The following is a 17240-nucleotide window of genomic DNA, read 5'->3' as shown; positions in this document are numbered from 1 at the left end:
GATGGACAGAGAGCGATGATTTGACACAAGAAACAGAGAGCGATACAGACGTATCATACGTCTCACACTATTTTTGTCTGACCAGCCCATAACACTCCTACATCGCGCAACATGCCCTTTATGGGCTTTCCATGATATAAGAAAACTTTTTATGCATTTACATGACCCCACATGTTATCAAGTTATTAAGCATAATTGGCGTAAGACTGTGCATGTACACGCATTCAGTGATAATGCATCATACTTTATAAGCTTATTTTACTTATTACTGAAATAACGACTTTTAAAGAGAACCAAAGCTTTAATTACAAAAAAATTCAATAAATAAAACACAATGCTATTTTTGACATTAATCTTAAACTGGTGTTCTTCTTCCTTTGCCTACCGATTTTCCGCTTACAAACTCCACCATGTAAATGGGGAATTCCCTTGGTGCAGTGCAAATGGATTTTTAAGGGGATGGGAGAAAAAACTTTCAAGGGTTTATTGCATGTTACATCAAAAAAAATATTACTCATTATGAGAATAGGAACAACCATTTTATACTGTGTGCCAGGCATATAGATCATTTTTCCCGATGTTAAACTAGCAAAAGTAGAGACACTCCTTAAGTGCACTTGTACCATGCACTTTAGACCAGTGGTTCTTAACGTTATTCCTGGAGGCCCACTGCTCTGCACATTTTGTATGTCTCCCTTATTAAACACCTGATTCAAATCATCAGCTCATTAGAAGGGATCTCCATGAACTGAACTACGTCTGTCAAATAAAAGAGACATACAAAACATGCAGGGCAGTGGGCCTCCAGGAATAACGTTAATAACCACTGCTTTAGACCATGCACTTAGATCGTTGAAATAGGGCCCTGTTTCTCTTTCCTCTGTTGCACATTGCAGCTATAACATGTCAGATGAGATCTGGCCCTTCCTTCTAAGCCTGATTTTCTTTCAGGGTTTTTTTCTTTCTCCCTGTAGGAGTTTTTCCCCCCTTGACCGCTGTCGCCCTGTTGGCTTGCTTACTTGGAGACTGCTGGCATTAGCTTAACTTAGGACTTTCTTTTCTACATTAACTTAATACTGCTTTCATTATTATGGTCAAGTTACAATCTTACAGATTGGTACTTCACTTTAATATCATTATTAGATTATTAGAACTTTGATTGTGAACTTTATTGTGGCTTTCTTAGAGTAAACCATATTCAGGGTTCCCATTATCTTCTTAATCTGAATCATCAAATAAAAATCTGTCTTTTCCAGGACTTTTCAGGCACAATTCTCTTAAGTTCAAAGACCAAACAGCATATTTTTAGAGCTGACATCAAATAAAAAAGCAGAAATTTCACTTTTGTATGAACTTCAGGTAAAAATGAAAAATAAATAATAACTTATTTCTTTCAAAAGATGAGCATATCCTTTGGCAACACTACGCTTAAATAAAGTGTTCGTGAAATAGACGCTGCGTCCCAAACCGCATACTTCCATACTATTTAGTAGGTGAAAAGCACTACTTCTCGTACTCTTTGCCTACTATATAGTATGGAAGTAGGCGGTTTGGGACGCAGCGAAAGTGTGCGGAGCATGCGTAATGCAATCTAGAAGCACTGATTCGCCAAAACCTCCCTTATTTAGGTCGCACACATTTCTTCTGTGTATATCGGAGTAAAAGTATACATTTTATCTAGAAAATGTAGTGGAGTAAAAGTGAAAGTTGACATAAATTTAAATAGCGAAGTAAAGTATAGATACGTGAAATTTCTACTTAAGTACAGTAACAAAGTATTTTTACTCTGTTACATTACAACACTGCATACGATGTTGTCAATAGTAATGCTGTGTAACTCGCCATTAGTGATTAGATGCTGTGTAGCTTAGAGCTAACATTTAGGCTTTTGCAAAAAAAAGTTACTGTCATATTGGCAAATTAATATGTATAAATGGTTAAAGATTGACTTTAACGTTTCATATATGTCAACAATCTTTTTGGTACACTGTAAATTATTTTATCATACATTGATGCATTAAATTCAATCTAACTAATTATATTGTATTGCCTTAATAGAAAATATGCACAAATTCATTTAGTTTTATGATTGATGTCCAAGTTGCAGCATACAGTTTTATATGGCTAAATCTAAGTGACATGATTTTTGACAAATGATGGTACATAAAGATGATAAGAGAATATAGAGACTTGCTGAATTGATGAATTGCGTGACCTCTTTAGTAATAAATCTGGATACCTTGCACTAGTTACAAACTTAAAAACAGTAGTGTGATGTGGTGTGAATAAAATGAGTGTCAGACAACGTGAACTAACCCTTTTAATGAACACTTTTAGACACATATTACATGCATATTATATGCTTGTCTGTAGGTCTGGTGTCTTTATTCTTCATCTTTACTCTTTAAATAAATACAAAAAGATTTGATCAATAACATTTCAGAAATGTAATGATATAATTAAATCGTTTCATTTTAATTTACACTATATTTAAAATACCATAATTAAAGGTAAATTATTATTATAAATTATTATATTTAAAATAATTTAATTATATTTAAAATAATTCAATTTACTTTCAGTTTGAATTTATTTTAGAAATGCAGAAGTTTCTTACCTTCCCAATGTCACGGCTCTTGGCTCTCAGCTTGTTGACCTGGGACTCTGCAATGTCAGCGCGCTCCTGAGCCTCCTCCATCTCATGCTGCACCTTCCTATACCTGGACAGGTGAGTGTTGGCCTGCTCCTCCTGTCATGGTTACACAAGATGTCCATTTCATCAGATTGCATGTTTTTATGACACTACAGACGTAAAAAAAAGAATGAAATGTTATACTTACAGCTTCCTCAGCTTGACGCTTGTAGGCTTTGACTTTCAGCTGCAACTTGTCCACCAGATCTTGCAGTCTCATCACATTTTTCTTGTCTTCTTCAGTCTTCCAATGTAAATAGTGTTAATTCTCTTGGTTAAACAATGAATACAAAAATATTATGTAATAAAGCTACAATCACTGAGTTGTTTTACCTGGTACGTGAGCTCCTTCACTCTCCTCTCATATTTGCGCACTCCTTTAACAGCTTCAGCACTACGTCTCTGTTCAGACTCGACTTCAGCCTCCAGCTCACGCACCTTCAGAAAAAAGGGTTATAGTTATTTTCCAAGAAATCACTGGCATGTTTAGGGCTCCTAAAAATTCAAACCTACCCTGGACTCCATTTTCTGGAGCTGTTTCTTTCCACCTTTCATGGCCAGACTCTCAGCTTCATCCAGACGATGCTGTAGGTCTTTAACAGTGACCTCCAGATTCTTCTTCATCCTCTCCAGGTGAGCACTGGTGTCCTGCTCTTTCTTTAGCTCTTCAGCCATCATTGCTGCCTAAAATAGAACCAAGTGAAAATGTATTAACCCTTAGACTGTAGATACAGACACCTCCCCTAAAGGATAGAATGCAATTTTATAACTATAAAAAAAGTGCTAAATATTTTACATTTGCAAAGCAGTGTAATACAATGCAGTTAAAATGTGTAAATGCTAAATATTTAAAACATTTACATCAGTGATGGCCTTCTTGGCTTTCTCCTCTGCATTTCTGGCCTCCTGGACTGCATCATCCACCTCACCTTGAACCTGGGCCAGATCAGCTTCAAGCTTCTTCTTGGTGTTAATAAGACTTGTATTCTGTGATACATCAGCAGTTTTAAGTCAGAATGTTACAAAAAAATTGTTGTTATCTTGAAAGTGACATTCCTTAAGTTTATTGTTCATGTAATTTTTTATACCTGAGAATGCAGCAGTCCCACACGCTCACTGGCATCCACAAGCTCCTGCTCGGCCACTTTGCGGCCTCTCTCAGCTTGCTCCAGTGCAACTCTCAGCTCCTCAATCTCTGCTTGCATCAGGTTATTTCTGCGCTCCACCATAGCAGCCTGCTCTTTCATGTCTTCCTGTCCTCTGATGGCTTCATCAAGGTGCAGTTGGGCATCCTGTAGCAGGTTTAGGGTGTCAAAATGTTTGTCATGCTTTAATTCGGTTTCAGAGATCCAAGAACAGTACCTTGAGCTGGCCTTGGACGTTCCTGAGCTGTTTCTGGGCCTCAGCGGCCTGGCGGTTTGCATGGCTTAGCTGAATCTCCATCTCATTGAGATCTCCCTCCATCTTCTTCTTGACTCTCAGGGCATCGTTTCTGCTCCTGACCTCAGAGTCCAAAGTGCTTTGCATGGAATCAATTACTCTTTGGCTGTTCCTTTTGATCTGCTCAATTTCCTCATCTTTCTCAGCAAGCTTTCTGTCAATTTCACTCTTGACCTGGCTCAGCTCAAGCTGGACACGAATAATCTTGGATTCTTCATGTTCCAGAGTGCCCTAATAAACAGTAGTAGGGTTTAATAAACATACTTCAGGAGTTCAATTCAATTTAATTGATATAGTGCTTTTCACAATTGTTCACTGATCCAAGTAAAACAATGTGGTAATAGATTTTTGTAAGAACTTAATGTAGCTTTACCTCAGCTTCTTCCAGTGCAGTCTGGATCTCTGCTTTCTCAGACTCCACTGTCTTCTTGGCTTTCTCTAACTCATGAATGCTCTTTCCGGTCTCCCCAAGTTGCTCCGTAAGGTCAGAAATCTCCTCTAAAGGTAAAAAAACCCAGTTGTTAAAATTGCTGTTTAATGCCAATCTTTTTTTCTAATCTTGATATTTGAAAAAGTGCCATTTACGTTGCAAATTCTTGTTCTCTCTCTTCAGAGTCTCCAGGTGATCAAGAGCTTCCTCATAGGAGTTTTTTATCTTGAAGAGCTCAGTGCTGAGGGAACGAGCTTCTTTTTGAGCACCTTCTAGCTCAGCCTGACCTTCCTCATACTTCTGTTTCCAATCTGCCAGCACCTGATATGAAATAAACAAAAAGATTTTTCATTTAAAGTTATGGATCACAGTTTAGATTTGCAGATAAAGCATGTTTTTCTTACCTTGTCAAAGTTTCTCTGCTTCTTGTCCAGGTTGGCGGCCAATGCATTTGCTCTTTCCACATCTATCATGAGGTCTTCTACTTCACCCAGCAATCTCTGCTTAGTCTTTTCCAGTGAAGCACACTTGGAGTTCACAGCCTCAATCGATTCTTCAGCTTCTTGCAGACGCTGGGCCAATTTTTTCCTGTGAAAGTTGTAGAAAATCAATGAAATTATGATATCTTAATCATAACAAAGGTTTCCTCAATTCTTCAATTTCAATAAACATACTTGGCTTCCTCAAGCTCTTCAGTGCGCTGGATAGCATCAGTCTCATATTTGGTTCTCCACTGAGCCACTTCACTGTTGGCCTTAGACATTCCACGCTGAAGTTCACCTTTTGCCTCTTGTTCCTCCTCAAACTGCTCTCTAAGCAAATCACAGTCATGGCGGGCAGACTGGACAGCATGGGCCAGAGCACTCTTGGCCTAAAATCAAACAAATTTAGTACAATTGAAGGCTCCTTGAATTACTAGAAGTAGAAATACATTTCACTATGTGTAGTGATGTACCTTAACTTCCTCCTCAACGTGTCTCTTGAGTTCTTCAATCTGCTGAGTGAAAGCCTGTTTTCCTCTGGTCAGCTGAGATACAAGAGCTTCTTTCTCCTCCAGCTGGCGAGCCAGTTCACCTGTTTATTTGCTTTAGATTAATAATACTGTTATACAGTTTTAGTTGGAACAGAAATCGGTTGAGCACTAACCATTCTCAGTGGCAAGTCTTGCTTTTTGGGCACTCGTGTCATTGAGCTGGCGAACATTTTCATCATTCTTGGCCTTTATTTCACTCAGTTGGTCTTCAAGGGTGCGGCACATCTTTTCTAAATTACCCTAACAGCACACAGTTACATAAAATACAATGTTTTACACTTGTTGCCTCATTGTGCATATTTATTTAATGATCCTCTAGTTGTGATTACCTTTGATTTGGCCACAGCCTCCATGTTGCTTGATAAGTCATCAATCTCCATCTTGTATTCACTCTTCTCCTTCTCCAGCTTCTGCTTGACACGCTGGAGGTTGTCGATCTGTTCTCCGAGCTCGGCCACGCTGTCTGCCTGCTTCTTTCGTAGAGCTGCCGCTGTAGCCTCGTGTTGTAAGGTGGACTCTTCCAGATCACGACGCAACTTCTGGAATTCTGATTCCCGCTTTTTGTTCATCTCAATCTGGGCAGCAGTGGCACCACCAGCTTCCTCAAGCCTCTCACTGATCTCTTCAAGTTCCCTGGAGAGATCAGCTCTCTGCTTCTCTACTTTAGCACGAGCAGCTCGCTCAGCCTCAATTTCCTCCTCCAGCTCTTCAATGCGGGCCTATTTAAAAAATACATTTAGTTTATCAAACTGGTAATGTGAATCTTTTCCAGTTAGGTACTTCATAATATAATAGACCTGAAGTTCTTTGATCTTCTTCTGAAGCTGTGCCCCCAATGACTGTTCATCTTCAATCTTGCTGAGAAGCTGACTTATTTCAAAGTCTTTTCTGTTTTAAAATAAAAGGTTCTGTAAAACGTGCAATTGGAATATTACTGATCCAATGACAATTTCAGATTGTAATACTGATGACATTTTTCACACTTTTTGATCTTTTCATCTGATTGTTGTTTGTCATTTTCCAGGTCCATAATAGATTCCTGGGTCAGTTTTAGATCACCCTCAAGCTTTCTCTTGGCTCTTTCAAGGTCCATACGGAGCTTCTTCTCTTGCTCCAGTGAACCCTCAAGCTAACGTTACAAAAAAGAGTGCATGAAAATCTAACACACAGCAACAGAACAATTAAATAATCTCCTCATTAATTATTAGCCTTTTTCTCATGCCAAATGTCTTACATCATCCACTTGCTGCTCAAGTTTTGTCTTAGCTTTAGTCAGAGTGTTGACTTTGTCTTCCTCTGCCTGAAGGTCATCAAGGGTTTGCTGGTGTGCCTCTTGGAGGGCTTTCTTCTCTTTGGTCAACTTGGCAATGCTCTCATCCTGAGATGCCATCTCCTCAGTCAGGTTTTTTACCTACATGCAATCATTGTTCAGAGATTTCCTTCTCAATTATAAACACATGAGCCGAGTGTAGAAGATGTAATTAAAATGTGAACCTTATTTTCAGTTGCATGTTTCTCCTTTTCCACTTTGGCCAAGGTGAGCTCCAGATCATCAATATCTTTTTTCAGCTCAGAGCATTCATCTTCTAGTTTCCTCTTCTTAGCAGTCAGTTCAGCATTGATCTCCTCCTCATCCTCCAGTCTCTCGGTTGACTCTTTGAGTTTGGCCTCGAGCTGGATCTTGCTTTTGATAAGACCTTCACATCTCTCCTCAGCATCAGAGAGATTGTCAGCTTCCTATTTATTGGGATGGGGAAAAGTTTAATTTCTTGAAGTATTTAAAGCTATGCCTTTGAGGTCCATGATAATTTGGCTTCAATAACTGTAATACTCACAGATGCTACTTGCAGTTGAAGATCATTTTTCTCCTGCAGGAGTGACACCATTTTCTCCTCAAGCTCCTTCTTTTTCGCTAGTGCCTTTGCTAGATCCTCCTTCATTTTCTCGTAATTCTCCTTCATGGCTGCCATTTCTTTCTCTGTCTCTGCACTCTTCAGAAGAGGTTTGATCTTGAAGTACAGCTTCATCCATGGCCAGTGTTTCACATTCATGAATGAGCGAATGTTGTATTGAATGGAAAAAATTGATTCTCTATGTAAAAATAACATCAGTATATTTAATTTTTTCAAACCATTTTATTTGTGTTCCAAACACTTTTGTGACAAAATTGTACCTCCTTTCCATCATTTTGACAAACTCCTTCCTCATGACGTATCCACGACAAAGGGCCTGAGTCATGGTTACCAGTGTTGCTAGTTTCTCATCTCTCATCTCTTCAAGAGTACCCAGCAGACCAGCTTTAAAGAACACCTAAACAATATTTGGAGAAAGTAAGTGCTATAAAGAAAAAAGGCCGTTCTTCTTTATGCAGATTTCACTTAAGTCTTTGGAGTGTACCTTGGTGTGTCCAAATTTATACTGTGTGTGGTCGACATCAATAGAGCCCAAGAGTTTCTCCGAGGCCTTTTTGTTGTCAATGAACTGTCCCTCAGGGATGACACTAGCATTTAATACTTTGTATCTAGAGGACAATCAGGGACAAATTAGGTTTTTGTTAAAACAAAGCAAAGACGACAAGATGGTGGTAAATCATATGAAGCTTAACTTCATATTATATCATGAGATATTTACAGTACCTCTGCTTGAAGTCACCATAGAGGATTCTGCTAGGGAAACCTTTCCTGCAGATTCTGATACCCTCCAGTACACCATTACACCTCAGCTGATGGATAACCAGGTGGTTCTCCATCAGACCTGGAACAAAGACATTCCTATAAATGAAAATATATTTTATAACAATAGCTACATTTTACATTTTGGGAAAATGGTTTACCTGGAGTCTTGGACTCATTAGGAATCAAACAACGCACAAAGTGAGGGTGAGTGCTCCTCAGGTTAGTCATCAGCTTGCCCAAGTTTTCCTGTAAATGTGTTTATTTCATTAGTGATTAGTTTGCTATTGTAATGAATTTTACTTTCTTCATAACAAAGAGATTAGCCTCATACCCTAAACAGTGCAGACACTGTCTGGAATGAACCACCCTTCTTCTTCCCTCCCTTCTTTCCACCACTTTCTGTTTTGTGTTAATTGTAACAAATAGTGTAGTTAATGTAATTTAATATTGTATTGTCAATTCTTGATGCTTTAGTTTTGAGATGCACAAATTTAATAAATTCTGGCATTCCAACCTTCAGCGCCTGCATGAGCGACATACAGGGAGGCCAGCAGTTTGACTGATGACTTCTGATATAGTTGCACAACAGAGTCGTTCAGTGGGTCCTTGTTCTTGTCCAACCAGCCATTAATGTTATAGTCAACAGTGCCAGCATAGTGCATCAGAGAGAAGTGAGCTTCTGCCTTGCCTTTGGCAGGTTTGGGTTTCTGGAAGGCTGGAGATTTGCCAAGATGCTGATCATGCAGCTTGTTTTTGAAGGTCATGTCTGTGGCTTTGGGGAACATGCATTCCTCTTCAAGGATGGAGAAGATGCCCATTGGCTGGTAAAAAAAAATATTTAAGATCAAGCACAAATACAAATTATAAATATCATTTTTAATTCCTTTGTAAAGTCTTTTTATACCTTCTCGATAAGCTCAATGCAGGCAGCTAAGTCCATCCCAAAGTCAATGAACTCCCATTCAATGCCTTCTTTCTTGTACTCCTCTTGCTCCAGCACAAACATGTGATGATTGAAAAACTGTTGCAGTTTCTCGTTGGTGAAGTTGATGCAGAGCTGTTCCAAGCTGTTGAACTGACATTTCAACACAAGCAAATTCTCAGTCTTATATCTTTACATTTAATATTTGATCTTTACAAACTTATTAGTAGAGGATTCTCACATCAAAAATCTCAAACCCAGCGATGTCCAGCACACCAATGAAGAACTGTCTGGGCTGCTTTGTGTCCAACATCTCATTGATACGGACGACCATCCACAAGAACATTTTCTCATAAATTGACTTGCATAGAGCGCTGACTGAGTTATTCACCTGTGAAAAAGTGTACATAGTTTATGTTTCACATTGTTATTAAGATTATTTTAGATTTGGTCTGTAGGTAAATAGACATTGGTTGTGTAAGTCATCACCTGTGGTACAGTTTGACCTTTGGTCACATACTCATTTCCGACCTTTACTCTGGGGAAACACAGAGCTTTCAGCATGTCTGCAGAGTTCAGGCCCAAGAGGTAAGCGATTTTATCAGCCACTAAAAAATGAGAGTTTTCCAAAAATGGTCAGTAAATTAATGTTTGTATGGTGATATATAGAGTATTTTTAAATAAAACGTAGTTCATCTCACCCTCTGTGCCATCAGGTTCAGCCTGCTCCTCTCTTTGCTTCTGCTTGAACTTCATGTTGCCATGATGCATCACAGCGCCTGTCAGCTTGTAGATGCCTATTTTCTCCTCAGCAGTGAAGCCCAGAATGTCAATGGCAGTCTGTTTTGAGAAGTTTACACAACATTTGAGTGCCAAGAGTTTTTTGCTACAAGAATTGGCAAACGTAATGACAGTCACATAAATTTGTGTTTTGCAAAGTTTGCTGCTTAAGCTTTTGTGGTATTCATTCATACTGTTTCTAGATTATTGTGCAGAGTGATCAAATGCATTTAAAATAACAGCAAAAAGCTTCATTGGCCAAAAAAAATTCTTTTTTTCGGGCCTGGTAAAAAAGACCAGCTAACATCATTTCAGTAATCATATTAACAACACACGTTACAGAGTATTAGTCAGGTGAATTCACTATCATACTGATTGGATTGTAAGAGCAAACTGATTGCTGTACAAGGAGGAAATAAGTGATTGCAATCATTGTTTTTGTTAGCATTTTTTACCTCGAAAGGAAGAAGTGCAGCCATCATCGCTTTGTATCAATATGACCACACATGCAAGGAAATTGCTACAATGAATATTGCACCTGAAAGAACTCTTTACCGGATCATAAAGAACTTCAAAGAGAGAGGTTCGGCTGTAGCAAAGAAGGCTTCAGGATGTCCCAGAGTATCCAGCAAGTGCCAAGACCATCTTCACCTGATGGAATCGTGTCATTACCAGTTCAGAGCTTGCTCGACAGCAAAGAAGCCACTTCTCTCCAAAAAAAACCCATCAAGGACAGACTTAATTCTACAGGAAGTACAAGGATTTAACAGCATATGGTGTGAAATTATTTTCTCTGAAAAATCTCCCTTCTGTCTGTTTGGGACATCTTGAAAATTGATTGTCCGGAGAAGAAAAGGTGAACGCTAGCATGAGTCCTGTGTCGTGCCAACAGCGATGCATCCTGAGACCATAAATCTGTGGGTTTGCTTTTTAACCAAGGAAGTGGGCTCTCTCATAATTCTGCCGAAAACACTGCCATGATTAAATAATTTTATCGAAACATCCTGCAAGAGTGATAATGAAATAACTCAAAGATCGTTAAATTCAAATGTCAGATTCGTGGCCAGGCAACTCAACAAATCTCAATACTATAGAGAACCTGTGAAAAGGTGAGAGGCCAAGCAAAAGCCACAAATTGTGAACAACTCTGGATCGCCATTAGTCAGTATTTGGCCCTGAAGTTAATATACAGCATGTCGGAGCGAATAGAAGAGGTTATGAATAACAAGGGTCAATGAGGAAAATACTGACTCTTTGCATATACTAAATGTTTTTGCCTTTAAACTCATAATAAGCTTATCATTGTTTTCCGGAATAGATTAGAAACATGTGGCAGAATAATCCACAAATACTGTAGCAGCAAACATTGCAAAAAATGAAATTCTCTACCAATACTTTTGGCCATGACTCTGCATTATCTTATGTGGTATGTTTTTCTAATATTTCTACTTATAAATATATTTTAAGGAAGCTAAAAACAATAAGCCTGTTGTCTACGTACATCTGTGGCAATGAACTCTTCCACGTCATCAATACTCTTGACAGTGATTTCACCCTGGCTGATCATTGGATAGTCATAAGGATTTTTGGTGATGAGCAGGGCCTCTGTAAAGAATGAATGTGCACTATATTAACACTCAGGGGCGTCAGTTTGTTTTGAAAAGTGGTGGGGACAAAAGATCAGATGAAAAAAACATTACAGCAGGACAGGAAAAATTTTGAATAACGGCCCATCAAAAATGGGCATAGCGTAGCCAGTCAACAACACGAAAATACTCATAAAACCCTCAACAATGTCGACTCACATATAAGAGTCCCTACAACACCAGCTCAACCGAACAGTGCCAAAGCACCATAAAACAGCAAGTCAATGATTACAATGAAAGTCATTATTATGTAAAAGAAAATACACTATAAGCACACAACACAACATATGTGTCCTTGGACCACAAAACCAGTCGTACACTGCAAAAAATTATTTTCAAGAAAAAAATTCTTAGTATTTTTTTCTTGTTTTCAGTAAAAATATCTTAAAACTCTTAAATTAAGATGCTTTTTCTTGATGAGCAAAATGACCTAAGAACCAAAAATATTAGACCAAAATTTTAGACCAAAAATACTAAATGTAAGTGATTTTGTGCATAAACAAGCAAAAAAATCTGCCAATGGGGTAAGCAAAAAAATCTTGAACATTTTTCTTAAACACTAAATTCAAGAAAATTTCAAGAAAAAAATAGCTTACCCCATTGGCAGATTTTTTTGCTTGTTTTATGCACAAAATCACTTAAATTTGATATTTTTGGTCTAAAAACTAGATTTTTTGCTCATCAAGAAAAAGCATCTTAATTTAAGAATTTTTAGATATTTTTGCTGAAAACAAGGCAAAAATACTAAGATTTTTTTCTTGAAAATCTGACTTTCTTACTTAGTATTTTTGTTTTGATTTCAGTAGAAATATCTTAAAAATCTTAAATCAAGATGTATTTTCTTGATGAGCAAAATGACCAAAGAAAATAAGTCTAGTTTTTAGACAAAAACTATACAATTTAAGTGAATTTGTGCTTGATTTAAGAATTTTTAGATATTTCTACTGAAAACAAGACAAAAATACTAAGTAAGAAAGTCATTTTTGCAGTGTACGTCCCACAGGTATTGTTTGATTTTTCAGAAGATTTTAACCAAATGCTTTCAAAAAGTGGTGGGGACAAAATCAGCCATTTCAAAAAGTGGTGGGGACATGTCCCCAGCGTCCCCAGTGTAAATGACACCTATGTTAACACTGCTGTTAGACATTGCCTTTATCAATCATACGCGAATGTAGATTTCTCACCGATCAGTTCTGGTTTGTGTCCAGTCATGAGCTGGTAGAAGATGTGGTAGCTCCTCTCAGCAGACAGCTGGAATGTTACTCTTGACTTTTCCAGCAGATCTTTACAGAGAAACAATGGCTTTTAATCACTAATGCACATGTTGGTACAATAATAAAACATGCATGTTTGGTCGAGAACACTAAGACTCACAAGTTTCAATATCAGCTGAGGCCAGTTTGCCAGTTTGCCCAAAGTGAATCCTGATGAATTTACCCTTTAAGAGACAGACATTATTTAAGACACCTCTGAATGTCTGTCAGCTTAGAAAAAATAACAGAAATGACAATGCATTACATCAGACTTCAACTTACAAAACGAGAAGAGTTGTCGTTCCTTATAGTCTTGGCATTACCATAAGCCTCCAGCAGGGGGTTGGCTGCGATGATTTGATCCTCCAGTGAGCCCTGCATATAAGATGGGTAATATTAGATCAGTAATGAGATAAATCAATTAATACTGTAGTCCATGTGTAATCTATGTTTTCGCTAACCTGCATTTTCCCAGCAACAGGTTCTGCCTTCTTTGCTCCAGACGATGCACCAACGGTTGCAAAGTACTGAATGACACGCTTTGTGTTCACAGTCTTTCCTGCACCAGATTCTCCGCTGGAGGTTCACACAAGGTTTTTATTCACAAAACCTCTATGTGCTTTTACATATAACAATTGTAAAAAAGTTACATCAAGAGAAGGAAATGTACTTACGTAATCAGAACAGACTGGTTCTCACGATCTGAAATAAAACCGTGTGGTATTTGTAGTGTTCAAGATCCAATTATTTTACAAAAGCTCATCAGTAAATATCTGAATCCACTTACCAGTGAGCATGAACTGGTAGGCATTGTCAGAGATGGAAAAGATGTGAGGTGGAGCTTCAATCCTCTTTTTGCCTTTGTAACCGTTCACAACAACTGTATCGTATACTGGCAGCCATTTGTATGGATTGACAGTAACGCAGAACAAACCAGAGTAGGTCTGGAATGGAGATGAAGGTCCAATGTGTTACAGTTCAACATCGACCTCATTGCAGGTATTAAATGTGATGTCTTTAGACTTACATAGATCATCCATGCTGCGTAACGCTCTTTGAGGTTAAACAGCACAGCAGGCTCACTGAGGTGGGTCATCATGGCCATGTCCTCAATTTTGTCAAACTTGGGTGGATTCCTGGGAAAGATTTCATCTTCTTTGACAGTGAGAGTCTGACAATAAACAACAGCAGTTATCATGACTGATTGAAGATATTAGTAACATGAAAAAATTCCTCAAGATCACAGTTAATAGTTTTGAACTTACCTTATTAGTATCAGTTTTGACGGTAGCTTTGCCACCCTCTTTACTAATAAGAGTACCCTTCAGGTACATCTCTTCTTGATCTGTTACAAAGTAGGCTGTTTTGGCATCAAATGGGGTGTTCTGAGCCTCGATCCTCTCTCTCTCTGGTTTGCGGAGGAAAATGGCCGCCGGGCCAAAACACTCCATCTCACCGTCTCCCATGGTGGCAGATTGCTGTGGTATAAAATATACCTTAGCATTCTGTTTTAAATCTAATTTCAGAGTTTAGATTTTATTATGCTCTTGTACGGTACATTTATTAATTCCAAATATTTTATCATTCTATATTTTTGTTTGGTGAGTTAGTGATATTATTTAAATAAAGATTGAAATGTCAAACTTTAATCGTAATTGTATTGTTATTATTGCATCATTAAACTGTTGAAGAAAGGTTTTTAAAATGAACTAAAATGGGTTAATAATGATTATTGTTTTACCTTTTACTCCCCCAGAGAAAAAGAAAGCTGATGTGAATTTAAGATTTCTGAAAGAGAAAAAGCAGGAGAGATAATTATTTTATTGTTTCCAACATAGGTATTCCCCATTGACAAATGAAATGCAATAAATTATGTATTTCCATTACCTTTGCTGGCTCACTGTGAATCTTCAGGAGTCAGGAGCTGCTTTTATATAGTGTCATAACTGAGCGCTCAGCAGATCTGTGAAGCTGGATATGGTCATGTTGTTTTAGATGCTCTCCCAAATGGAAAACAGATTGATGTTCTTATTCAATGACTTTCTGGCTCAATGCTGCATGCCAGTGATATAAATATTCACATAGTCTTAATTTATTATTTTTCTAAACTTTTAAATGTACATAATTTCAAAATGTTAAGACATTGTAAGTTAAGAAGAATAGCATATCATAAATCAGTTTTTTTTAATAACACATATGGCTTGAGAGTGTTTTTGTTGCATGTTAAATTTAGATTAGGTTTTAGTTTTCTTTTTAACTTTCTAACAAATAAAGGATTGAGATTTTCTTCATCTTAAACACTTTTCTGCTTGATAAATTAATTTGGGGGGACGGTAGGGTTAGTGCCTAGTCTTTAAATCATTGGAACTTGGCCCAGAGTAGAACCTTTCCACTGGTATTTGGTTTCGGGGGCAACAGTAATACTTGCTTTGGTAAATTCCAGCCAGATGGCCAGTATACTAAAGTTTTTACGTTTATGTCTTTTTGATTATTTTTTACACTCATCACTTTCGAGTCCAAGCACATGTCACAAGACAGACTGATGTACTGAAAACTCCTACATTCAACAAAATCCAATGTTTGTGTTAAGATTTTTGTAATCCTGGAATTTGCCCTATAAAATCTCAAGTGTTTCCTTATTTTGCCATTTTACATGTTACATGCACATTCATGCTTTTACCATGCAATAAAGACTTTTAAATATATTTTGTTAGATTTTGCTGTTGGTCAATTAAAAAAAAAAAAAACTGGCAGGCATATTTTGCCATCAGGAGATGAAATTTAAATCTTACAACAGATGTATTACCAGATATGGACCTAAGTAGTTCATCCATCCAAATGAAAAATAATATCTTTGGCAGATGATATTTGGCATAGTGATCACTGCACTTAAACTGGAATCATGTTAATGAATGATGTTATGACTCTTAAAGTTATAAACAGCCTGTTCTTATATGGAATAATCATAAATATAGCACAGCAAGGGCTGCTGTTGTGTAATTAGGTTACAAATCCAGGCAATACTGTAGACTTTAATCGGACCCAATATGACTTCGGACGGGCCTCACTGCAAGTATTCTGAATTTCTCTAAATCTATCTTTTAAATAATGTAAGGAAAAATGCTTATTTAGCAGATGTTATGTGACTGATTATTATTTGATGTAGATTAAGTCAAAATGTCAAGAAGTGTTTACAATATCTTTTAACTATTGTTAAGGGACAAATTCATTTTCAGATTAAATACTTAATTAATGTCACATTTACAAAAGTCGGATTATGTAATGAACCATTCAAGTGAAACTTGGTAATGAACAGTAAGGTATACCTTTAGAAAAAGTCATGCACAAGAGCATTCTTGCTAAAACAATAATAATTACCTAATTACATTAGCAAAAATACCATTCACACAAGGATATTGGGCAGGGGCGTCGCTAGACCCCTTTTACTGGGGCACGTGCCCCAGTGTAAATCTTTTGTGCCCCTGTGTAAATCTCAAGTTTACATTTAGCAGTTAACTAGTTTATTCCTTTACAAAGACAATCGCGGCAAAACGGATCTATATGCAATGTAGTTACCCAATTCACGTTTGAAAAAGCGACGCAACAGTCGCACTGACGCGTGCACGCCTCAATTCATGTCCACGTCGGCGCACGGACATGAATGGGTGCGCGGACGCGGACATGAATTGAGGCGTGCACGCGACTGTTTTGCCGTGCGCAGCCGCATACAAAGTACACGCGATTGAGTTGGTTTATGAAAACATGGCGAGACTAAAGTAAGTTTCTAAATAATAATGAAAATCTCATTGACGCATGTGATGGACATCAGAAATGTTTTGTGCAAAGCAGGAAAAGGGAAGGAAAAATGAGAGATGATGAATTTAAGGGAGTAAAGACACATAACATCCTACCCTGTCAGGGCTTAAACATTAGAGGGAAAATTTCAGGAAAACCTCTGTTAATAGTCTATAAAATTGCATTGTTCACATACAAAAACGTCTCGGTTACGTATGTAACCCTCGTTCCCTGAAGGAAGGGAACGGAGACGTCACGTCGTGACCGACGAATTGGGAACTCGCTTAGAGAGACCAATCTGCTTCGTACTCTACTAAAACGCCAATGAACTTGGCATTGAGATATTTGCATAATGCTGGCGCCGCCCCGCCAGGTGCGTATATAAGCCACAGGTGCAAATATGGAAATTAGCTTCATTTCGCTGAGAAAGCCGGAAAGTGTGACCGGCCGATAAACAGCAGGGAGCAGCCCTGTGGCGACGGGACGTGACGTCTCCGTTCCCTTCCTTCAGGGAACGAGGGTTACATACGTAACCGAGACGTTCCCTTTCAGTCGGTCACTACGACGTCACGTC

At 38.0% G+C, this 17240-nt stretch overlaps 1 protein-coding gene across 1 annotated transcript; it reads right to left on the bottom strand.

Moving 5' to 3' along the window:
* Positions 1-2307: 2307 nt before the first annotated feature.
* On the bottom strand, positions 2308-14756 carry LOC135740548 (myosin heavy chain, fast skeletal muscle-like). The gene is made up of 40 exons (XM_065259004.2): positions 14613-14756; positions 14137-14349; positions 13899-14042; positions 13659-13815; positions 13546-13573; positions 13333-13447; positions 13154-13246; positions 12993-13056; positions 12803-12901; positions 11474-11577; positions 9894-10032; positions 9682-9800; positions 9434-9583; positions 9175-9345; positions 8785-9091; positions 8602-8669; positions 8429-8516; positions 8232-8349; positions 7993-8116; positions 7769-7905; positions 7431-7686; positions 7090-7332; positions 6830-7006; positions 6579-6724; positions 6393-6483; positions 5925-6314; positions 5709-5835; positions 5518-5636; positions 5237-5433; positions 4967-5150; positions 4718-4883; positions 4506-4630; positions 4055-4363; positions 3781-3984; positions 3554-3679; positions 3206-3376; positions 3026-3130; positions 2841-2936; positions 2618-2749; positions 2308-2402 (listed from the first exon to the last, which is right to left on the bottom strand). The coding sequence occupies exons 2-40, from the start codon at positions 14335-14337 to the stop codon at positions 2385-2387; spliced, it is 5808 nt and encodes a 1935-aa protein (XP_065115076.1). The 5' UTR covers positions 14338-14349; positions 14613-14756; the 3' UTR covers positions 2308-2384.
* Between the last annotated feature and the right edge of the window lie 2484 nt (positions 14757-17240).

Source organism: Paramisgurnus dabryanus, chromosome 22 (assembly GCF_030506205.2).
Source record: "Paramisgurnus dabryanus chromosome 22, PD_genome_1.1, whole genome shotgun sequence".
Lineage (NCBI taxonomy): Eukaryota > Metazoa > Chordata > Actinopteri > Cypriniformes > Cobitidae > Paramisgurnus > Paramisgurnus dabryanus.
This window is presented reverse-complemented; position numbering and strand designations above follow the sequence as displayed.

Bases quoted from the DNA above. Each gene is read 5' to 3' on its own strand.
- LOC135740548 (XM_065259004.2), bottom strand. From the start codon at position 14,337: ATGGGAGACGGTGAGATGGAGTGTTTTGGCCCGGCGGCCATTTTCCTC. The intron at 11,578-12,802 runs GTGAGAAATCTA...CATTCTTTACAG, and splicing joins ACACAAACCAGAACTGATCG to AGGCCCTGCTCATCACCAAA. The intron at 3,985-4,054 runs GTACTGTTCTTG...AACCTGCTACAG, and splicing joins ACGTCCAAGGCCAGCTCAAG to GATGCCCAACTGCACCTTGA.